Below are 25,558 nucleotides of genomic sequence, written 5' to 3'. Positions count from 1 at the left end.
AATTGGAAACCTTAACTGAAGTAGAAGAGGATTTCAACATAATCAGTTACAACCAAAGCAGAACAAATCCACCCGCCAAGTCTTCTAGAATAATTAAAAGTATTACAGTTAACGGGAAGAGGAAAGACCTAGTCTGACGTTTTTTAAAAAAACAACAAACATGGGGCTTAACATAGACCATGTGAGTGGGAGAATTTTTAAAATTGTATTAAATGTGGGTTTTTTACTCATTTGGAATCCAAGATAACCTCTCCTTTTATTTGGTCCCTAATTATTTCATCAAGGTAGACCACTAACACAACTACAAATCAATTCAGCTGAACACTAAGTTGCCTTATCCTGAGGTCCCAAGTAAAAAAATGACTTGCCCATGGTCTCACAGTAATCAGTCCGTATCACGACTTGAACCCAAATATTCTTGACTCCAAAGCCCAAGTTAAAAATTCTCAGGGAAGGGACAGCTAGGTGGTGCAGTGGATAGAGCACCAGCCCTGAAGTCAGGAGGACCCGAGTTCAAATCTGATCTCAGACACTTAACACTTAATAGCTGTGTGAGCCTGGGCAAGTCATTTAACCCAAATTACCTCAGCAGAAAAAAAAAAATTAAAAGAGAAAAAATTGTGAAATTGTAAAAAAAAAAAAAAAAATATTCTTTACTTTCACTAACTTAACTGGAAACAAGGATTTCTTTCAATGACAGAATTGTATTAGTTCTACACAATACATATATTCCTATTACCTTGCTGCTATTGTAAATATCTTGAAATATTATTTATGCAATATTTAATAGAACCTGGAGCATGAATTGTGTCATCAGTTTTCCCAACTATAGTTTCAACATGTTTTCTTTGTAATTATACTTATTTCACATTCTGCATATAAAAACATTACTCTTGAGGAATCAAGGTGTCATACCAGATTGCCATGTACAACATAAAAATGCTTAAAATTATAACAGTAGCTTTAGACACACAACACTCCCAAGCTGCCTTTCTCTCAAAGTGCTCTGCAATAATTTTTTTGATGCACATTTCCATACATAACTTTTAAAATTCTGATTATTATCTTGGGTGAAATATGATCCACACATTTCATGTATCTTATGTTTATTTCCTTAAGGAAAAAAAAAGGTAATTGTTTCGATCATTGAGCAGGATGACATTTGACACCATTTTTAAGAATACTTTTTTTTGCAGCAGTCCTTGGCTACCCCTACCCTAACTTCAGGGTAAAAAGAAGTTGTTCCAGCCAGTTACTCTATGCAATAAAAAATGCTTGACAAGCCTCCTTTGCACCCTTGCTTTTGAGAAGCAGGAGAAATGTGGGAAAAGCTGAAGTAGCATTTGTTATTAAGCTCGGAAGACATCTCTGGTATAAAGTGGTGGTGGTGGCAATGCAAAGGAAGAGGCTTTCAAGGATGGTGAGACAGTCAAGAGTCCCACTATATATGCCAAAGATAGGCTTGTGTTGACTGTTGATGCACCACTGTGTAACCCTAAACCTGTCTGCTTAGAGAAACATTGTAGGCAGGAATGTTGTTTCATAGCACTATTACTAGTTTTGGGTATATTTATAAACTCTTTAAAGAATTGGGCTGGGAAATTAAATTAAGTGTTCAGTCAATTCAGTTATGTTCTTTGTGATCTCATCTGGGGTTTTCTCAGCAAAAATTCTGGGATCTTTTGTCATTTTCTTCTCCATCTCACTTTACAGGTGAAGAAACAAACAAGGATTAAGTAACTTGTCCAGGGTGATAAATAGGAAGTATCTAAGGTGAAATTTGAACTTATCAAGAAGATAAGCCTTCCTAATTCCAGGCCAGATATCCAAGTCACTACCTAGCTGCCTGAGGAATTAAATATCATTTAAAACATTATTTTCATGAGAGGAGAATTTTGGTGACCCAAATGACTGACTGAAAAACAAAATCATAGATTGCCGACTGTCCAAAAAATTCAATCTTAGTTTTAATAATTTCTGCTTCTAGATTAGGACAAATTGAATTTAAGTGGGGGAGATGAGATAAAGAAGAGAATCAATGTTTTGAATTCAATTTTGTGAGGCAGAGAGAAGGACATGGGAGAAGAGAAGAGATTAAGTTTCTTAATTGCTTTTCAAGACCATCCAAATAAAAATAATGGTAATATTCAAAGTAGACACAAATTACCAAAGTTCAATTTCAGAATATGCAAGAGAAAATCAAACTTAAATGAAATTCCTGAAAAATTATTCTTAAAACTAGAGTCAAAAACAAAAAACTGGTGTCAAGTGTACTGCTAAAGAATATTTTCAAAATACTGATATTAAGATAAATGCTAGTTAAGTAGCATACAAAGTAAAGAATCTAGAAAATTCTCTAGTTCAGTGACTAAGAATAAAGTAGTATCCTTTATTGCAATTCAACACAAAATAATGTGGCCAACAGTAACATACAGGTACACCATTTAATATTTATTATATGCATTTTATATACATTATTTTTCAACAGCTGTACTTTTGCTATGTGGTACAATCTTAAAAATTTGCTGATTCATAGTTTGTAAAACAAAAACCTTACAAAACTCATCAAAACTCGCAAACTGATCAGAAAAGTTTTGTGGAAGACTAGAAAAAATACTTTATTGTCTTAATCATGCATTACACAAACAAAATCTTTAGTTACACCATAAAATTAAGCACATCTGAAAAAATAAAAACAGGGATAACTAGTCCAAACACAGCAGATTTTTCTGAATCCTGATTCAACTACTTTTGTGTCCTATTTGTAATGCAAATATAACATTTTCACTCCAAATATTTTTTAAACAAGATAGCTTTTCTGGAATCGTGGTAAACTGAGATATGTAACGGGAGAAAAGTAAGTTGGTTTGCAAATTAAACTATGAAATTATCCATTTTTAGTCTATTTTAGACTGTTCAAAGAATGCCATAATAGATATACAGGGCCCTTTAGCACATACATAAATGATATAAAGACCAACAAAAAGTGAAATAAATAACAATAGGCCATTAGAGTAAGATGGGTAATCCTTGATAAATAAACTTGTAAATACAGTAAGATGTACAAAATATCACATAGTGATAGGATGCCAAGATTAGTTTTTTTATTTTTGTGTTTTTTTTTTTTATTTTAAAGAGTTCATTGGGGGTAGTAAGCCCCAGTGTTTTATTTTAACACATCTTTCTTTACAGTCTTTTATTTATGAAGACAGTTATGTGATGATGATGAATTAGCATCCTTATGGAAGGACTTGGCTGAGCTGTATTAGGCAAAAGAAGGGAAGAGTGGTTACACGGCAGCGGGTCAGTGAGATCTCTGTGTTTTAGGGTTCTATAATGCAGAAAAACATCATCAATACAATCTTGAGCACTGTTGTGACAGGCTAAATATATAAAAAGACTTATAAAAACTAGAATTTTATCCAAACATTTTGTGCAACTAATGCTAAAATATTTTAAGTTAAATTTCCTTTTTTTTTTTTTTAAAGCAAAATAAATTTAAAAGGGAATCTGTGGCATTCAACTGATAAACAGAGAAGATCACTAAGAGATGAAAAGAAAGCTACTCTTGGAGCTCACTTCCCCCCCACAAGAGCACCACATCCTAACCCTAAGGCAGCACACAGAGTCCAAAATAAGTCTTTTTTTAAGATCAGACTCCACACGTTGGCTTAGACATGTAATGAACAGACATATGCTCAGTTCATATCCAGTAAAGGCTACAAATACTGGTTTCCTTTTTTGCCCCCACAAAATACAGTAATTACAGTTAAATGAATGAGCCTGACATTATTCAAGATGTGGTGATTTTCACCAATTTAAACCTGCCCCAAAATAGCCTTTGCTTAGGCAGATCATACGTAGTGTCTTATCAGTAACCTCATTGATGGCAGTGATGCATTCCCTCTTTCTGTCCAAGAAGACCTGCTATTATGTTGCAGGTACTTTTTTTATGTCACACAAATACTTTGGCAAGGGCATCAGCTCCTGCACTGGCAATATATGCTTTTGATGGATGGAAAGCTACATCATAAATGGATTCATCCAACTTCTTCCTATGAGCTGTTATTTCTTGTACACAAGTCTTGCTGTCTAAATTCCACAACCTAATGGAACAGTCATGACCTGTGGAAGAAGGTCACAATTAATTAAATCTTGCAACAGAACCACAATTGGCATACAACACTCAGATATAATGAATTACATTAAAACTTACTTCCAGACATCAGATAGATGCCATTAGGATCTACTGCTAGACTTGTAACAGCATCCAAATGAGCAACCATAGAATGGATCATTTTACCTATATGAAATACAATAAAGAACATTACTGAATTAACTTTGTGTTTGTTGGGGGGGTGGTGTTATTTTTCAACATGTTAATAGCAACAATTTCACATAAGAGCAAAATCCCAAAATGGACTTTTGGTAAGTAGCCTCAAATAACCAATGTGTAAAATGATGTGGTAGACACTGAAACTACACTGATAAGAAAATCATACCACTAGATTCTACATAAAATTACACAAAGAACTAAAGACTGTTTGCAGAAGTGAGTTCATTTTTACAATACAACATTTAAACAGATTGCTAAAACAAGCATGAATAAATCTTCCTATATAAATTCAAAACTAATCAAGTTCATTATTCTTCTGAGATGTCAAATATTTCATATTTCAGGAATAAATAAAGGCAAGCGCACAGTGCTGTGCCATGAATCCAGGCCAGCAGTCAGGTAAAGTCTATGAACCCACTTTCAGAATGATTTTAATGCAAAAATTAAAACAAAGCATATATAAATCTACACTCCCTCCACCACCGAATTGACAAGAAAACTAAAACTACTGAAATAAAAACAGACAAAAACAAGTTCATGAATATCCTAGGTTAAAGAACTTGTCTCGGGCATTAATTGAAGACACTGTAAAAAATAACCTATAGGGATATCTAAATGGTGCAGTGGATAATTTCCTAACTATGTGACCCTGGGCAAGTCACTTAACCCCAATTGCCTCAGCAAAAAGCAACCTAATACAAAAAACAATTTAGAAGTAAATGTTAAAGATTAAAGAGAGATATTAAAAAAAAAAAAAAAAAAAAACCCAGAAGGTACTACCAAAATACTCTTCTACATGGGGAACCTTTGCTATGAGACTTGTCACTCCATCGAAGTCAGGAAGTAGGCAAGCACTGCAAATCACGTATATTTTCCTATACCAATACTCTTTTTATTGCTGGAAATGCTAGGGCTGCTGTTAATAAAGGCCTCCTTGCACTACTGTGTGGGTGTGTGCCCGCACAAACATACATACATACATACATATATATATATATATATATATATCAAGCATTTAAGCTATAAATAACCATATTTGTATAATGCTTAATACCTAATATGAAATATAAAGTACAGGCATGAGCACTATAAAAATATACTTGATTACTATTACTTTTCAAGTAAAGCAGGATATAACACTTAACTAGCAGGATAACCAGGAATGAATGAGTTTTTCTGATTAAGTCTTACCATATATATTTACTCTGAAAGATTAATAAGGAAACAAAACAAATTATAAGAATATAACTGTGAAATTAAAGTTAATAATTATTTCTTGATAATAAAGAATGTTACTTTTATTAAAAGTTACCAGTCATCATTGTAGACATGTGAAGTTAATGAAAAATTAAACTAAAGATTTTTTTAAAGAATAAAACATTTTAGTTTCCTTTAATTTGGCCTATTTTTGCCTCCTAATTTCAAGACAATGCTTTGTAGTACCCCAAAGTTCTAGGGCTAATATGTATTATATACTATCATAAATTTCCCTACTTTTACCCAGAAAAAATATCAAGATGACTTAAGCTATTTTGAAGAAAACAAAAACTTCATATAAAGAAAACTACTATATAAAATCTAGAGGTTAAATAAAGCATAACATTACAAAAAGTTTTTTAAAAGTCATAGATTCATTACTTAATAGCATAATCTGAAAATTAATAATTCCAATAAGGCAAAATAAAGGCAATAATATTCTCATAATAAAAATAACAAGACCAGTTTTCTTACCCGTTTTATTGTCAAAAAACTTGATATGTCTATCTTCATGAGCAGTAATTGTAACAGGAAGTGTGGGATGGCTTACTACCCTGTTAATATGATTATTTGATTGTAAACCTAGATGGAAAAGAAAAAGCGTGACCAGTGAATCATTTTGTTTTCTTTACTGCTGCATCTTGTACTTATCAAATTACAATCCCTCACATAGTCTAAATTATTGGGAGTCAGTAGGAAGTTAAGATCACTATTTAATAATAAGACCTAAGCACCAAAGTCTGACGATGTTATTTAGGATTCCCTTTTGCTACTCATTATACATGGGAAGTCATTAAGTTTAAGATTATCGAATATGATATTGATTTTTCTATGTTTAAGCTCAGTATATATTATCAGTAACAAAATACTACGTCATATGAGACAAAAGTAATTTCACTAATGATTAAATTAATTTTTTATTCAATTTATTAAAACTATATAAGGTCATCATGAGAAGAAAGTGATGTAGTAGAGATTTTTTAAATAAACCCAAACAATAAAAATTAGTCTTGTGGAAAGAAAAAAAATCCCTCAATTTTATCAATTTTTATAAAAATTTTATCAATTCTAAGTTAAATTCAAGAAAAGGAGAAAATAACTTAAAATTATAAAGCATTTTAAATACAGCATTTCATTTCACTCCCATGGTAATTATGTGAGGTAAATGGACATATAATCCCTATTTTACAGAAGAAATTGTCATTAGCTGTATGTAAGTTTTACTAGTTTGGACAAGTCATTTAGCCTCTAAATCTCAGTGCAATACCTTTTAACTCTTAAAACAAACAAACCCTATACGTAACAATAGACTTCAATCCAATGAGATCTATCACAAAGGCACTACATATAGCATAGTTGAGTCCAAGGACATGGACAAATAGGAAAATTTGCATTGTAACATGATTTTTAAAAAATGTATTGTTGCTGGCTTTAAAATTTCTATTCAACTGCATCAATATGATATGGAGGTGACTCTGGTTTTTTTTTTTTTTTTTTTTTTTTTGCTGAGGCAAATTAAGTGACTTACTTGCCCAGAGTCACACAGCCAGGAATTGTTAAGTGTCTGAGACCACATTTGAACTCAAGTCCTCCTGACTTCAGTGCTGGTGCTCTATCCACTGCACCATCTAGCTGCCCCCCTCTCGGTTCTTAAATACTAAGACAGTGGGGCTTAACTCTGACAAGTTTTACTAACATTTTAAGTATAGTTGCAACAATGGACTATGTCACATATCTACATGCAAAAAATGTACAATCGATATAGTTGCTAAATGAAAAAAAAGAGAAACTAATGATAAATTAAGAGCACAGAATGAATATTTCAGAATTAAGTTAGAGAAAAGTTAATACCAACTTAGTTTTTGATCTCTGAACCTTCTCATCTTATTTATAATGAAAACTTCAGGAAATAATCTAAGCCGATGAAACAAAACAAATAACTCTAGAAGATTTACTCTTCTAGAGAGCCATTCCTCTTTAAAAAATGGTCAAAAGCTATGAATTATTATCAAAGTATCAACATAAAAACAACTGTTTGAAACGACTGCTTCAAATTTCTAGACTAGAAAAATGATTCCCAAATCAGAGTTTATACCTATTGAATGGCAGGTGATGAATTGACAGTCAATACTGGCTGGGGGAGGGGGAAAGAAAAGGAGAGGGAGTGGGAGAGAAGAGTACAGTAATATATTTTTGGTAGACCTGAGAAATGGGCCAAACAATGCAGAAAAATCATTATATTTATGCCTTTTGATTCAGTGGCTCCAGTACTGAGCACAAAGACACACTTTTATGGCAGCAAGAAATTGAACACTCTATATAAAATATTGTAACATCATAAGAAACAATAAATGACAAATTTGTCATATTGTAGGTAGGAAGTGAATGAATATAATGAAATAAGCTGAACCAGGAAAAAATATATACAATAAGTAGAAAAGTACATTAAAAAGCTAAATTCTGACTAACTATAATAACCAAGCTTGGTCTCAATGAGTTGATAAAAAGACTTTTCCACTCCAGCTCCTTCCAGTGAATTCAAGAGGACTACATTTCAGACATACTTACTTTGTATTGTTGGTTTTCCTTAAATGTTCTTCTTTGTTAAACAACAACAGTGAGCTAAAGACCCACAACTTCACCCCATTCCTTCCATTCCCTTTTTGAACACAAAGGACAGAAGTTGGTAGGAAATCACTGATAGATATTCAAGCAAACTTACCAGAATCTACCTGTGATGAAAGCATCAACAATGATTGTGATGTTTCTAAATCATAAATGACTGTACTGCCAGTGTTGAAAGAGGTCACCATATGAGCAGGATCACAGCCTATGAAGTCTACAGATGTAGGTATTCCATGCTCTAAAAAAAAGTCAGGAGGAATAAGAATGTATTATGAGATGAAATGATAATTATGACATCTTTATTCTTTTGAAAAGAAAATAACTTCTATATAACACCAATTAAATTAAGACAATGAATAACTATCAAAATCATGAAGGATAAAAAACACACTGAGATAACTGATGCAAAAATAGGGAAAGTTTAAAAAAATTATTCAAACATGGAAGCACAGCTACAATAGCAGGAAAAAGAACAAATGTTTCATTTGAAATGATTCAAGGTACCTATAAAATAAGTAAGCGATGAATAGACAATAGTTACTAGTTACATTATTAGTTACAAGTTATAGGGGTATACCAAATTTTTTTTAAAAGCTTTTTATTTTCAAAACATATGCTTCTCTCAACATGAGATGTAAAAAGTGCAAGAAAACTTAAAATCATTTTCTCCTTACATAAACTAGATAAAAAATTATTATAAAGAGGATCCTTTAAATCCTTGGATTCATCTAACATCCTTTTGCTTTAAACAGGTGACTGATTAAAATATTAACATAAATTTTCCAATATTCATTTTTTAACCACTAAGAATATTCATCAAAACCTATCTTGAGTTACTTTCTGTCAAAAGCAAAGGAATTAAAAACTACTTAACTCCTCTAATTTTAACAAATTCATTTTTAAAAGTTTGTGTTTTTGTTAGAAAATTTACTTACCTTTATCTCCATTGTAAGTGCAAATGCAGGGTAATTTTTCTGGTGGATTCCACAATCTAACAGTGCCATCTGCTGAACAAGACAGTAATTGATTCTTTATGCCACTATAGGCAAGACCCCAGACTGCATCTGTATGAGCAACTAATGTGCCAGCTAGAACGTTTGGCTCTGGGAAAGAAGAGTGAGAGAAAGGAAGAGCAAGTAAATTTTAATTATTAAAATAATGGCAAAAAATAAATAAACTTTTTGGTCTATTGGATCTGTCATTTTATTACCATCATAAACTCATTCATAATATCAGAAATCTTACATTAAGTAATTCCTTATTTAAATTTAAAATTGGGCTTATATTTCCAAGTTATTGTGGCATTTTACTTTAATTCTAGGAAAGAAATTAATCACCAAATACAGAGTTAATCATTATGTTAAAAGTTCCAAGTGCACAAAATGCCTATTTGTCATACCACCACCATGATCTGTTAGGTTGCAGAAAAAGCTTAATTCTATACTCAAACAAACCAGTTTATGGTGGCCAAACTAGTTCTGCTATCAGACTAACCGCTTTTTGTCTAAGTTTATAATGTGCTTAGAAACAAAATAATTTTCTTTGCAGACTCTTTTTCCATATCTTTTCAGACTTTGTAGAAAGTCATCCATGATAAATAACTAGATCCTAACAAAACCAAAACATATCAAGTATGAGAAAGAACAATTTCCTGATATGGCAGACAACCACACATTCACAGATTTGTAGGCCCTAGTGAAATCATAATATCTACTGCTTACCGTATGTATCATATGGATCCACATTAGGACTAGGCATATTCCACCACTGAATAGTTGCATCAATGCCACCACTAAAACACTGTTCTCCGTTAGAACTAATAGCTAATGATAGTACAGGTCCACTACAAAAAAGAAAAAGGGGAAAGATTATTTATCAAGGAATTTATTTTTTTAAAAAGTCAATGAAAACCTCAAGGCTAATTTTATTTATATACATACACACTCACAAATAATATATATATAGTCCTTTAATTATAATTCTATGTTCCTAAACCTAGTTATATTCAAAAATCTTTCAAGGCCTCTTCCTTTCTTTCTAAAATTCAAACCCTCCATAAGCTGGTACTCTGTGACTTGTGCAGGTACCCATTTTACAATAGCATACGATCTATGCTGCAACCAAACCGATTACCCCTCAATGGAGACGCTTTCTTCTCCCAGTTCTACATCCTCAATACAAATAGTAATGGCTGCATACATTGGCCTTTGTCTCCAACTTCTGAGAGTGCCAAGTAGAACATGGTTAATCCTCTTCCACATGACAAGTTCACTAAATAGTTTTTCTTTCTAGACTAAATAAATTAATTTTCACTAGGCATATTCTCAAGGGCCCTCATCATTTTAATTCTCTAGGTCAGGTATCAAACTTAACAGAAACCACATTTAATTGTAATTGGGAAATGTCTAATGAAATAAATAAAAACATACTACAGTCCAAGTAATAATTTGTAGTGTGCTAAGTCAACACATGGCCCATAAGGGCTTCTATTTGAGTTACTAAGTTCTACTGAGCTATTGACTAGCTGGCTATAGACATCAAGATTGCCAATTCATTATCAAATGCAGCCTCAAGATTACACATCAACTCGGGCTCTGCCATGTTCCCATAAACCAAAACCCTTGAGGATTTCAAACAGAGCCCAAATCAGACACTGCTGACATTTTTTTCAAACTCGTACAGCCTTCACAATCTATAATGCCATCCACCAGCTGTGAAGGGAAGAGAGTCAGGGGATGTCGAGATCTTGCCAGTCTTAGTGTTTTACAATACCACTGACAAGTCCCAGGTACCTCTCACTTAGTTTTCAGAGGGTTGTTAAGATAGACAGATTTATTAGTATAGTATATAAAACACCATCTTCAAAACTGCCATTTGATATAGTGAAAGCTAAGATTTAGGTTAATTTTTTTTTAAGTTTTAGTTTTAATAATTTTATTTGCTGTACAGTATTTATGGCACTATAGATTCCATGTATTACAAAAAGTGAATATTTTCTAAAAATCAATGTCTTGTTTTTTAAGATATTAGAAAAAAAGATCATAGAATTGTAAAAAATTATTTAAAATATTTTGCATGTTACCAATTTTATTTCTTGTATTGCATAATACAAGTTAGTTCATGGCTTCTGTGTTGGAAAATGTATATTATCAGAATTAACATTTTGCTATAAAGAACAGGAAGCAGAAAAGTCAGCCTTTAGTAATCTCCCTCTGGTGAAAAATTTGCAGTTTTTGGTGACTACGGGAATCTAATCTCCTATTTCCCACAGTTTTAAGGTTATCAACAGTTGCGACAAACTGATTATTTAATAACTTCATTTTTTGAAGCTCATTATAAGGATATGTTTAGGAACAGGAACTGAATACCCTCTGATTTCATTAGTATAGAGAACTTCTGTATAAGGAAAACTCTGTATAAGGAAACTCCCTCTACAAGTCAATGTCAGAATATTATCGGTGATTTGCCATCCTAAGAGCTATCTACAACACTCATCAGTTAAGTTACTTGCTCAGAGTCACAGCCACGAAGTGTCAGAAAAATTTCAAAATCAGGTATTTTTGGCCTTAAGACCTGCTTTCTCTTCACTATACTCATAATGCTTTTTATATATTATTAAGTGTAAAAAAAAAAAAAGAATAGTTCTGCCTCTACCTCATCAAGTCATCAAATGACCCCAACAAGGGGCTCCATCTCATTAATTTATTCCACCTACCACCCACTCCTATTTCTTTTAAAGACACTTTTTGGTTGTCCATAAGTCAAGCTAACCTTGGCTAAGAGTCTTAGCACTAATCTTTTAAGATGAGATTTCAGTTTTCTTCTTTGCATTGTCTTTTTAAAATTTAAAATTGGTTGGAGTTTCCTAGATATTGCAAAAGGGTGATTAAACAATCGCCCTCTTTTTCTTTAAGGGTTTTCTTAATTGTGCCATAAGTATTTCATTCTTGGGAGTTTTTCCTTTTACTTGGGCTTTCCCAAGAGAAGCTTCATCAAATTGCATCCTTATTTCCCTGAACTATTTAACAGTCTCCAAAAATCTAGCATAAAAGTCAATCAGTGCCTTCCTGATGTTTTCTTATGATAAAACAAAATTTAATTTTAATTAATTCTCTCCTTTTTAATTTTCTCTCCTTTACTCCAATAACCAGTTTTTTCTTGGCAATAATCAGATAATTCAGCTATCCGCCCTTGTTGCTTCTTCCAACTTTTGAAAGATGAAATTCCATTAAGCTAAGTCAATAAAATATATTAGCTGCTCTGCTTCTGACAGGAAAAAAACAAAACAAAACATAAAAAAAAAAAAAAAAAAAACACTACAAAGTCTAGATAACTCAAGTCCTCCATGACTGCAGCATTATGTCTCCATGGAAGTATCAATTAACCAAATTCATCTATTTCCTTTTTCTATGTTCTCTGTGATATATACTCTTGTAACATTTTCACTTCTGTTCTTCCAATGATCTTTATTCAACTACTCTTTCCCTTATTATTCCTGGATTTCTTCACTTGTCTTTATGTCTATATTTTCTTAATCTACAAAACTATTTTGCAACTCTGCCCCTACTCTCTTTTTATATATCCTGTTACTTAGAATAAAATATGATACTCGTTCCTGCCATCTTCTAATCATGGTTCCCATTTTACAGTATTTCAGTAATACCTACAAGATTAAATTTATTTCTTTGCATTCTTAACTCTAGTCCAACTTGGCTGTTAGAAGTATTTTTATGCAGTTGAGGTCAAATGTTTCATTGCTAGGTTCCTTTCAAGGATTTTTTGTGGCCTGTGAATTTCTAGACACTTTGGGCAAACTAATTTTCACTTTTAAATTGAAGTCTACTTGATTTCTTTCTGTGCAAATAGATCAAAGATTCCTATCAGGAGTAATATATACTAAGCTAGAAATTATTCTGCAAAAAAAAACAAATCAAATCAACTACTCAACTAAACTCTCTTGATGAAATTTCTCAGAAAATTACTGCATTTAGGAATTTATTCACATTAAGCAATTATTTAGTTATACTCTGGTACAAGCGCTACACCAAGCAATGAAAAAAACAAAATGCAAAGATGAAAAATAGAAGAGTTCTGCAATATGATTAATAGAAATGTTTAGTGTTATATATCAACATATAAATATCTATTGGTATATCTATAATTAATTTGAAAGACTTACATGTGGGCCCTAAATGTGTAGATAGGTTCTACATCTAATGAGGCACTCCTGAAAAGGAGAAAAAAAAAAAAATTAAAGTAATTGAATAGTCATACAACAATCATAGAGTAGATTGAATCAGGAAAACAAAAGGGATAGAATAACTTATCAATTACTAATCAAATTACAAAGAGGCTAACATTTAAATACTTGCTTTTTGGCAGGAACTGTTTTTTGCAAGTTCCAAAGTTTTAGAGTATGATCTTCAGAGGCTGTAACTAGCACTGGCTCTACAGGATGAAAAGCTAATGCCCGTACTCCATCAAAATGACTACGTAGTGTATATTTGGGATTCCATGTCTTTCGAAAGGCATCTTTATTGGCAGGTAACTAAAAAAGATAAAATTAGTAAGAATGATATTTAGGGCAATGTGAAGCCTTTAAAAAATTTGTAAGACATCAAAAAGTGGCAATGCACACTCAAAACATTTAAGCATGGTACGGTCAGTGGGTTCTGCCAATATTCAACATTTAAGAATCCTTATTGTGAAAAATTTTGTTTAAAAAGATGTTTTAGCCAAATGGAAATTTCTTTAAATCAGAAAACTAAACTTACAATTACTTTTGTCAACTGAGAATAAAAAAGGCCTTCTATAAATTATAACAAAATCTATATCTATCATTTTCCCAAAGTATTTTTAATAGTGTATCATAACTTTTTTCCAGAAAATCAAGTCATATTATTTTTTAAAAAGGAATAAAGTACTTTCTCCCATACTACAATAATGTTGCCAGTTAAAACATTTGTCTCTCTCATACTTGAAATCACTTATAAAATAATCATATTTACTAAAACTTGAAGCTATTAAGTTTTTAATAGTTTTTAAATAGTAGAAACTATTTCTTTAAGATTTTCAGAAATATCTCCTAAAACAAAGTAACAACCCGCTTATTCAACTTGAATATGGAAGTGAGGAATGCTGAAAGTAATGGGGGGAAGGGAAGAGGGGAGAATCTTGATTTAATTTAAACCTCTATTTTATTGAGTATCTGGACAGAAACAAAAAAGAAAAACAGATAAACCATTAATTAGAGTGAACATGTCATAATAGAACTGAGTCTAAGGTTGGTTTCCTTCCAGCATTCAGCATGACTCTAGGTAGTTTTGTTTTTACAAAATATGTATTAAACTGGCCTTAGCAAATTTCCTAAGGAAAATCTGCTTATAATATGATTTCTTTTAGTTGTCTACTACTTGGAATTACTTATACTACTACTTGCTATCATTTGGAAGGACAATCAAAAGTTTACGGTACCTAATAAGTAACTAATTTTTCATATTTCACTCCAAACTTCAAACAATAAATCACAACAAATTGTCATTTTAATCCGAATATTTTTACTGTATCTTGACATTAATTTCCTTGTAGAAATCAGTCTGAAAATGAAGAGCCCTTTATTAAATCATTAAGTTTAATAAAATAAAACTGCACTTACATCATAACTATAGTCTGCATCATTTGTTACCGTCAAGTCTGCAAGGTCGCCAAGGCCTAGTACACTTAACAAAACATCATCAGAACCCATAATAAATGACTTGCCTCCTCCAGATGGAAACATTGGTTCAGCTATAAAGAAGAAAACCACTTCTTAAATGCTGAAAAATCATACAGAGTAACACAATATTGGCAAATGGAAGTATTTTAACTAAGACATAAAACAGTAGAAATATAACATTTAATTTCCCTACTTCCCATCTATAAAAAGGGAGCCATGGTTAAAATGCAAAATTGTAATGAAATCTACAAAAATAAGTTTTAAAAACCCCAATTAAATTGGCATCTTCTGTAAAGCCAAAATAAATATCATAGCTAAACAGGCCTTTGCATTATTAGTATTTCAAACAATTTTATATGTTGAGATGGAAACGAGAAGAATCTTGTATTACTCCAAGCAAAATTTTGAATGGTTTCCGAGAATCTAAGAACTGTAAGATTACTTTATGATAACAGTCAACTAATTTTAAAGGATATATAGTTAATAAATGTCACCAGTTTTTTAGTCTCTTGTTTACTAGGTTTTAAAGAAATAAAAGAAACATAGTTCCTGATACACATCTAACAGAATTCTTAAAACTGAAATTGCTTTACAACACTTTACAATGTTCATTTGCTGCAATGAAACTCTTAGTTTGGGAACTCTTAATTTGTTAAAGAGAGATATAACTATTCACAGTTCACTAAATACTTCACGATCACCTTAAGGTGTGATCTCTCTCCCTTTTCAGAAGCATTACTTATGTGGATTCAATAAAAAGAAAGAAAGGCTTTGGACTAAGAGTCAGGAAACCTGGGTTCTAGTTTTAGTTCTATTGTTAATTAGCTATATGATTATATAGCTATTATCTGTATCTACTGGCTTTATTTCTTATCCATTACTACAAAGATTACTTTTAGTTTGAAAGTTATACAACTATAATTTTCCCCAAACTGTTCTTAAAATAAACATGTTAGCTAAAATTTACCACTAAGTTTTAAAGTTTAAAATCCAATTTATAAAATAAGCCATCAAATTTAACTAGTTTTTAAGTAAAACTCCTAAATATGTTAATCACCGTTTTCATGTTATCACTGAATCTAAAAACACAATGCTTAAGTTACGTTTTTTAAATTTGCTATTTCTTCTATTTGCAGCTACCATTACATTACTTACAAGAATTATTTTCCCTCTGTATTTTACTACACACCTGTAAATTTATAAATATTGAGGTGGGTAGGCAACTTAGCAATGATGTTAATTTTCTGCTTTGAAAATTATAGTATGAGCAAGATTTTAAAAGAAATTTACGATTATCCATTAAAAGCAAATTTAACTATGATGCTAAAAAAACCAGAAGAATCAATGTAACAACATTTTTACTATGTAATTCTAATCACATCAGAAAATCAGACACAGATATAATTGGGAGAATTCATATACAAAATGCACATGTTAAATAAGATATTTATTCTAATATTTCATACTTCAAAATTATTATGATAAATAGCATCAATGACTTTATATAGAAAAAAATGAAACTAAGTAAATCCAAATTACTTTTAAAGAAGAGAAATTTAATATCTTTCAAATCTATTAAAAGTCAAATTCAACTTTTTAAGACTTCCACAGTTTGATACCAATATTGTTTCCTAAATCGTCTTCATACCATGCTCATAATAATGTGCAAAAATTTACAGGTTAAATTCTGAATTACCAACAGATTTGAAATAGTGAACACAGTTAAATAATGCATGAATATAATTAGTAATTTTAAAAAATAATTTAAGTCTGATTATAATTGCAGAAATATGAACAAATTTAGGTTTCCCTCCCTCCCCCCATTTTGCTAATAATATACTAGATATCACTATTTATAAATGAAAAAAATTTGGAAATGTAAAATTAGCAAATTTAATTATTTTTTAAAAAACCTGTAGGTAAAATTAAAGGTAAGTTACATTTTGCTGTAGTGTAAGCCAGTTACTAGAAAAGCTAATACTTTTTCCAGTTTCTCACACACACATGCATATGCATACACATACACACTGCGGGACATCTTCATAATTTGAGGTGAAGTACCACTCTATTGGCTATCTTAAAGTTATAGAATCAATCTTCCTGGTATAATACACAATTCTTATCAATAAGTAGTCTTGATCTTTGGGAGGGTTAAAGGCAGCCAAGGGTCAAATAATTTATTGGCCCGTATAAAAAGACTGGATCATTTGCATTAAAAAAAAAAAAAAAGCTTCGATATTTTCATAAAAAAATTTTAAAAGGTATGCTTATATAACAAGCTAGTCCTGTCCATTTGGCATTTGTTCAAATATATTCTGATGAGAATTTTTTTAAGCTATATTTTTATAAAATTCAGCTTACTTCAAAGAGCTACCACCACAGCAAATTATACTCAAAAAGCATAACAAGTACCTCCTTCACAAAAATATTTTCCTTTTTTAGGAAAATTATTTGTTGTTGTATACATTGATAACGTGTGTGTGTGTGTGTGTGTGTGTGTGTGTGACACAAACACACAGTATTAAGATTTTTCTACATACAAATTTACTTTGAAAAAATTACTCTGTAGTTCATAACTCATTTTTCCCTCTGCAAAGCTTCTTTTAAAAAAAAACAGCACAAATTAATTGATCTAAAATTAGGGAGCAGAATTGATTTCAAAAAGCCCTTGTTAATTTTAAATACATTAGCGTTTTCCCACTATTTCAATAAATAAGGAATGTGAAAGTGGGACTACAAAAGTGAGACTGCCTTATATCATGGATCCGGTGGGATTTATGAATCCAATCTTTTTCCTGAAGATAAAAGAAAAAAAATCTTTAGCAAAAGGGGTAGAAACACAAGAAAGCCTCAAATTAGGCTGCAATATTCCATGCAAAAAACTCTTTTCTATAAGAAATGTCTGACACTAAAGTGTTTTGCAAAGTAAGAACACTTCCATGGGAAGTGAGAAAATTCTGTAAATATTTTAAAAATAAGAAATAACTAAATTTCTCACACATCCTTAACCCACTACCCAAAGAGGTCAAAAGAAGTATTTTGTCTTTTTTTTCTCCCCAGGCTTTAAAATAAAGCTTCTGACTGTACCTCTGCTCGCTCTTTATTTTTTTTTTTTTACAACTGGTTCTATTTTTTTTTCCCTTTCCTTTAACTGGAGGGAACATTATCATTTGTTATATGTGTTGGAAAATGTCATATTGTCTACCCTTATACATGCAGAAATCTTTTGTATTTCTTTCAATAAAAAAAATTTAGTTGGTTTTTAATTATGTGGTATACACTTGAATTTGCTTTTTCCTAAGGGCCACTGCCTTAGTAAAACAGTGTTTGTCTACTCTAAGATCAGCTCTGTGTGAATGTCTGAGCACATAAGTAATGGCGGGGTGAGAGCTGATGAAGGGATGAGGGTGGAGAACTAAGTCCAAGCAACAGAATGTTATTTATTCAGAAACCTTTCAATTCTATTAATTTTGCTTTTGTTAAGTTGTACCTGACTCTTTATGAACCCATTTAGGATTTTCTTGACAGAGATACTGGAGTGGTTTGATTTTGCATATGATAAAACAGAGGCAAACTGGATTAAGGATTTGCCCAGGGTCACACAGTTAATACGAATCTTAGGCTACATTTGAATTCAGATCTTCCTGACCTGATCCCAGGTTTCCACTGAACCGCCTAACTATCCTAATCTATGAATAAGTATTAAATTCTTCACTCATTAAAAAAAAAATTTAAATATTTGAAATTCAAAGTGTCCAAATAAAAATAAAAATAAAAAATAGTTTATGTCTTTTCTTTCTATTTTGGTATTTTAAACTTTTTACTGTTCATTTTCTTGCCCTTTCTTACCTCTATCTAAACATGTAATTAATATAGTTGGTGCTGTTTAAAAAATATATATACATATTACTTAATATTCACAAATTTAAAAACACTAAAATCATAAGGAAAGGGTTCAAAAGGAAAAACATAACTGGGAAACTGTAGCTAATTTGAAATGCTTTATTAACTAAGGCACCACAAAAATCAACTGTCAGCATATAATCTACTAAAATTTAAACTTAATTTAAATTTTAATATCAAATACTCTCATAAGACAGTTGAAATTGATACTACATTCATTCTAAGAGATGTTACCTTTATCTGACAAAGGTCTAATACTAACAACTCTCTATACTTTAGAAGTTATCAGGCAGTACATGTGTATACATATACATATAAAAACATACATGCATACATAAACATATACATAACAGTACAAAACCAAGAATAGACTTTCCCCCAAATACATACTTTTTCTTTAAAGGAATTAGTATAATTTCCAATTACTACCATATACAATAAATTAAAATTAGTCTTCTGAAAGCCGCCCTGAAAAAGAACCTATAAAGAAATTATAGGAAGCAATGCTTCCCTGATACAGAATGAAAAATAATTTGCTGATTTAAAATTAGAAACTAAAATTCCATAATGTATATTTTAGTTATATTATCAAGGATATGTCCAAAGTCTCTCTGAAGAGCATACTGAAGACTTGCTATTAAAACTCAAACAGCAGCAAGTGAGAGGAAAAAGGAGCTATATTTTGGAATGAAAATCTTCTGTAATATAAACAAATATGGCAGCTAAATTTTTTGTACCTTCCTCTGCTCTTGCACCTTCGTGATCAGTCATTCTAGTTGAGGGTGACCTAGACTGATTAATGATTCCTGAAGGGATGTGGGGTAGCTCATCATCTCCCAGATCAGCTATCATGTCGTGAAGTTTTGTCCTGTTGACCCCTGTAAATTAATGGCAGCAGCAGAGGTTCATTTGGTGGCTACTGCTTGATTTGCTAGAAATTTTTACAACCAGTTTACCAATGAAACACAATAAACTAATGCTTAAGACAATCCCAGTTGTAAATGCCAGTACCAAACATTGTAAATTCCCTATATCATTTAAGCATAATTTTAAAAACAGTTATCAATAAAGTATAATTCCCATCATCCACCAACCTCCCAAGTTCTATCAAAAGCCTATGAGCACTGAATACAGATGATAACTTCCCATAAAATAAAATGATGTACATAACTTGAATATGTAATAATTAAACATAGGTTTTTTCAACTTAAAATTCACTATTTTAAAAGTAACCCCTCCCCCCAAAAATATTACACATGATCTGTAATATGGGTGCAACAAACAATTAACTTTCCCTGATGTTTTTTCATCCCACAAAATTAAGTTACTGCTAAAATTATTCTAATTTCTTCTGATATTTCATGTATATATGTATATGCATGTTATATATGTGAATGAAAGTTTATCTGTGACTCCTTTGTATATTAATATATAAGAACACACAATCTTAAAAGTAGCAATCTAAAGCTTTTTTTCTCTCGATAATTTTAGCTATTTCTCCCCATTCTCCAGAGCCTACCACCCCAAAAAGTTTTTGCCTTATACCATTTCTCTCTTCATTTTCAACTAAATGGACCTGATCAAAGAAAGACGTGTATGGTTTGATTTAAGGTTTTAGAAAAGAGAATAATTTTAACTTTTATTATTAGTGGCTTTAAGCAAACTTACTTGAAACTTTCAGGATGACTAAATATAATCACCTTTTGGCTAGACTTTTGGTTTTGCTAGAAAGGATTTTCAAAGAATTAATCATTCCCACTCTCCTCTGCCACTGGGGCAGAGGATTTTATTTGAATTTTTCCTATGCACTTATTTGTACTTATATACTTTATTTCATGATTAATAACCAATAAACCTACATTTTAAGACTTTTAAAGACAACAAGCTTTTAGCATAGTGAATTTTGTATACTAAGTACTTAGAAAATGTTTACTGAATTTAATTACTACAGTTCCTTCTTATGGAAAATTTCAATAGGTATAATCGAGTAAAATCTGCCTACAAAAATTTCCATTTGAATGTCACCAAATCTCAAATTTAACATGACCAAGACTCAAGCCTTTTTCCTCATCCCACCAAATCTCTTTTACCCATTTACTCCTTCTTATTTAATAGCACCAACTATTTTCCTAGTGAGCAAACTTGAAATCTATGGGTTATCTCTTCCCCCTCCTTAGCCTTTAAGTATCTATCATCAATCACTATGTCCTGTAATCTTTTTTGGAAAAAAAATAATAATAATAACAAATCTCTTTCCCTTCGCCATTTCCACTGCCAAAATACCCAAACAGGTTAGCAAGCTGTAAATTACTACAATAGTTGCATAATCTTCCTGCCCTAATCTCTATTTCCAAAACATTCTTTTAGCTCAAATTAGCTTCCTCAAAGGCCATTTGTTTTCACTTACTTTCTCAGAAAACAATGATGTCTAATGTCCAATATAATAAAATTATTAAACTAATTAAAATAAAATAAAGGGTACTTAAAGTCATGAACTTATTTTTAAAAATGGTTTGTTAACTACTTTTAATAACTGATCGCTCCTCTTTGATAAGATTTATATGCTTGATGAGACTGCCAGCAAAAGGGTTCAGGGCACAAAGATTAACGTATGATTTAAACTCTCAATGTACTTAATGATTTAGTTCTACAAATTGTAATTAATCTGAACAACATCTATTTTAGAATTTAACTCTGCCCACACAGAATTCAATTATTTCCTTGTTTAAGGATGACTTCAAAATGACAATTCAGAAGAAACATATAAGTACCCATTTTATTTAATTATTTCATGTGTGCATATTATTTCCTGAGATAGAACACAAGGTTTTACTAATTTAGATCAATTTCAGGAGTGTAAGTCAAATCTGCTCTCAATGAACTTCAGATGGAATAAAAAGGCTTTCTTGTGTTTAAAAAAATTTTTTTTGTATAATTTAACAAGGTTTCCCCTCATGTCATAAGAATGATGCCAGGACTGAAGAGAACTGAAGGCATTGGTAATGTTTTACAAGAAATAAGATGATTAAAATAAGGTAGTAATACCTTTAAAAGAAAGAGAACCACGAGGCAAGAATTAAGCTTATATATTTCCTTAAACAATGAACTACTACTAAGGAGACAATCTAACAAAAACATAATTTCTTTACAGCTGAAAAATTAGTTGCATATTGCTATTTACTCAGCTCCTCACATAAAGGGCTAAAGTATTTATTTACACCCAGGTGCACACATGTACATAACACAAAGTACTAAATATCACCCCCATTTTCAGAAACAAGATAAAAAGCCTGGGAGTGTTCATTTTTTTCAACATCTCACATCTAGTGTCCGGGCAGGATCTCAATTTTAACACTCCTGACTCCCAGTCCCAAGTACCATTTTTCTGCTATCCCATACTAACTGTACTTAAAACAACAACAACAACAACAACAACAAAAACTTGTGATAGTATGTTCTAACCACAGTGATTTCAGGATGAGGTGGGGATGAGCTAATATATAAAAGTAAATGTCTGTACTTAAAAAGTTATATTTTAGAGTTATTTTATATAATTACTATATATTACAAGGGAAAAAAATGAGTCCCCTGACTTTGCATCAGTTACTGATGATTTTAAAGCATTGCTGAGAAAACCCCAAATCAGGTTCTTAGAAACAATAAGCTTCAACCTCAAGCTCATTCTAACCACCTGTGTTCATCCACTCTGCTTAATAATCAATCCAGTTCACAGAAAAGGACAGATTTAACTGTTCTGCTGAGCTAACACAAAAGGGAAAAAGAAAAACACAAACCTCTTTGATATAAAAATCTCTGTTCATGGACATGTCTACTCTCCCTTAAATCTTTTGAAGACAAGAATTACAAAGGTAATAGGCTCCAACTCTAATCAATTACCCTTCCCCTTTTCACATACTGTACTTGTATTGTAATACTTGCACAGTATTTTTCAATTGTTTTCTTCCTCTGGGAATTGTACCTTCTCACAATGGGGAGAAGACTGGGAGTTTTTTTTTTTTTTTTTGGGGGGGGGGTTGCAGGGGGAGTTTAGCAGTTGTTTTTATTTTGGGAGGGGAAAGATTGTAGGAATCTGAAAGTTCATTCTAAAAGTTATAATTTTGGCAGTATCTATATAACAGCAGGTCCTTTTTTCCCCAGTAGCTATCTTAAGTGTCCTAAATAAAGATTTTAAATTACAAAGTTATGGCAATGCTAAGTAACTAAAGTTCTACATTAATTTGTTTTAAATTTATCAGAACAAAATATGTCACATATGCCTTCCTTAGAGTTGAACTGATAATGGAAATACCTAGATATATTATATATGTAAAATAAAATGATTCATTTACCTTTGACTATGATTTCAACCTATTTCCCAATTCTCAGAGTCTTCTGTAATCTATAAATACCAACTCAGAATTAGCAGGCCTAGGAACATTTCTAGGGACATATATAAAACAGATAATTTTATCTTTTTTTTCTAGATTTAAATTTCTAATTTGTTATGTATTCCTTTTAGTAACATATTAAATAAAAATAAACTTTGTTATGATAATTAAATCACTATATTTTCTAAAGATTATAATCACACTGATAAAATAACATGTCTGTCTAGCACCCTATGAGATATAGTTACATAAAATGTATAAGTTATGAAAGAGAATTCTTAATATAAATTGTTTCTCCTAAACATCTTATGCTTTTTGGTGTAGCAATAAGTGCACAGGACTTGGAGGCAAAAGAACAGCTCTTGCATATACTATTTGTGTGACCTCTGGCAAATCACTTAACCTACTTCTCTGGACCTCAGTTTCATCAATTAGGTCTTTCTATTCCAATATTTTACATCAGAAATAATTTACAATGATAAGATATAAAACTTCTTCCTTATCAGCAGTGTTTGCTGATGTCATATGAATATTTAATTGAGTATACAGAATGGGTGATATCCCCCCCCCCAACTATATAAAGAGAGAAGAATGCATTAATCTCTCTCTCTCTCTCTCTCTCTCTCTCTCTCTCCATGCTGTTCTTCCTGAGTTGTTTTGAGTCATGTCTGACTCTTCATTAAGCCCATTTAGAAATTATGATAAAGGAGTGGCTGACCATTGCCTACCATAGATTCATTTGAAGATGAGGAAAGTGAGGCAAATAAGGTAAAGTGATTTGCCCAGGATGATATTACAATTATCTGAGGCTATATCTGAACTTGGGTCTGACTACAGGGTCTCTCACAGAACATGTGCGTGTGTGTGTGTATATGTGCATGTGTATATACACACATATACATTTACATGAGCCCATAGAATAAATACCATCAGAAATTCATACTAATTTTTAGAATATACCAAAATTACATGAAATGTTACATCTGAATATATTATCTTACAACATAATAAAAATTAACTGATCAAAAACTTCTCCTTTAAATAAAAGAAATGTGTAGGCACATAAAAACTCCTGTGAATAAAAGGGAGCATTGATCTAAGACAATGGTGTCAAACTCTTAGTTTAGTGGGAAGAAAATTAGTATAGGAGTCAAGAAGTCTAGTTCAAGTTTCACCTCACTTTTGAAATATTGATTGAGCAAGGGCAAGTCACATGACCTCTTAGGGCCTTTCCCACAAGCAAATTCTTAACATTCTAAAAGGCAGGGGTGCTGATCTTCATTCCTCATTCCCTTAGAAGGCACTGAACAGATGAAGATCCACTCTAGAAGGGGAAAAAAAAACATCACCCCAAGTACTCTAATTTACAAGAATCGAAATGTGTTTTTTGAATAGGTTCAGAGAAATTCAACGGTTTTGCTCAATGTCAAACTAATATAATAAACAGAACCAGGATTCAAAGAAGCATGATTCTTTGATCAAATAGTCTAGAATACTGAGATATATGGTGCAATGGAAAAATCTAAGTTTTAATTACGGCATTACTATTTACTATCTGTGTGACTCTTGCAACAAAATCATTTAACTTCTATGGGATTTCTTGACCTCCTGAGTCCCTTCAAACCTTCATGATCTTTTGAATTTAAGTTCAACGATGCTATCTCTAACAAATGAAACATGTTTTTGTGAATAGAGAATGAAGAGAGTTCTAAGTAGTGCGGATTAAAATAAGCCAACTCTAAAATAAATAGTTTCTGGTAACCTGTCATCTTTAAAGTAAACATCAAAACAAGATGACAGTCAAGAAAACATACAGGGAAAAGATTATATGATGAGTTTGTATAAAGATTTTTTTTTTAAGTTTTCCTTTATAAAACTGTAATGATCATAAAAGATCTTTAAAATTCTCAAGGGTATGTCCATTAATTGGAAAACTGCTCAAGAAGTTGCGGCACATAATTGTAATAGAATACTGTTGTGCTATAAGAAATTATGAGTAGTATTGGTTTGTGAGAAAATCTAGTGAGATTTATATGAACTGATGCAAAACAAAGTGAGCAGGATCACAACACTGTTCACAGTAACAGCAACATTGTACAATAATTCATCTGAGAATGATTTAGCTATTCTTAGCAGTATAATCATCTTTTTTGTTGTTGTTTATCCCCCTTTCTCAAAGATGACTGATGAAATCAGAAAGGTAGCATCTTGATTTGCAAATGAATGGATATAAATTACCAGTTTCACTCTTCTCCCCAAAGATCTAGGACAATTAAGAAGAAGTGATGAGGAAAAATGCTACCTACCTCCAGAGAAAGGACTGGAGAAGTATGA

General features: G+C 31.5%; 1 protein-coding gene across 4 annotated transcripts in view; it reads right to left on the bottom strand.

The window, feature by feature from the left end:
• Positions 1 to 2,430: 2,430 nt before the first annotated feature.
• STRN3 (striatin 3) overlaps positions 2,431 to 25,558 on the bottom strand; it is an 87,557-nt gene continuing 64,429 nt past the window's right edge. For 3 of the 4 annotated variants that reach the window (XM_051977294.1, XM_051977293.1, XM_051977295.1), the window contains 10 exons: positions 19,574 to 19,714; positions 14,874 to 15,004; positions 13,591 to 13,766; positions 13,398 to 13,445; positions 9,940 to 10,061; positions 9,154 to 9,321; positions 8,316 to 8,456; positions 6,068 to 6,175; positions 4,217 to 4,303; positions 2,431 to 4,125 (listed from right to left, as the gene is read on the bottom strand). In XM_051977294.1, coding sequence (XP_051833254.1) covers positions 3,956 to 4,125; positions 4,217 to 4,303; positions 6,068 to 6,175; positions 8,316 to 8,456; positions 9,154 to 9,321; positions 9,940 to 10,061; positions 13,398 to 13,445; positions 13,591 to 13,766; positions 14,874 to 15,004; positions 19,574 to 19,714 — 1,292 coding nt within the window. In that variant the 3' untranslated portion in view covers positions 2,431 to 3,955. The remainder of the gene's footprint in view (positions 4,126 to 4,216; positions 4,304 to 6,067; positions 6,176 to 8,315; positions 8,457 to 9,153; positions 9,322 to 9,939; positions 10,062 to 13,397; positions 13,446 to 13,590; positions 13,767 to 14,873; positions 15,005 to 19,573; positions 19,715 to 25,558) is intronic. The other variant, XM_051977296.1, reaches the window with a different exon arrangement.

This window comes from Antechinus flavipes, chromosome 2 (assembly GCF_016432865.1).
Source record: "Antechinus flavipes isolate AdamAnt ecotype Samford, QLD, Australia chromosome 2, AdamAnt_v2, whole genome shotgun sequence".
NCBI lineage: Eukaryota > Metazoa > Chordata > Mammalia > Dasyuromorphia > Dasyuridae > Antechinus > Antechinus flavipes.
The sequence above is the reverse complement of the archived record's forward strand: the minus strand, read 5'-3'. Positions and strand labels throughout refer to the sequence as shown.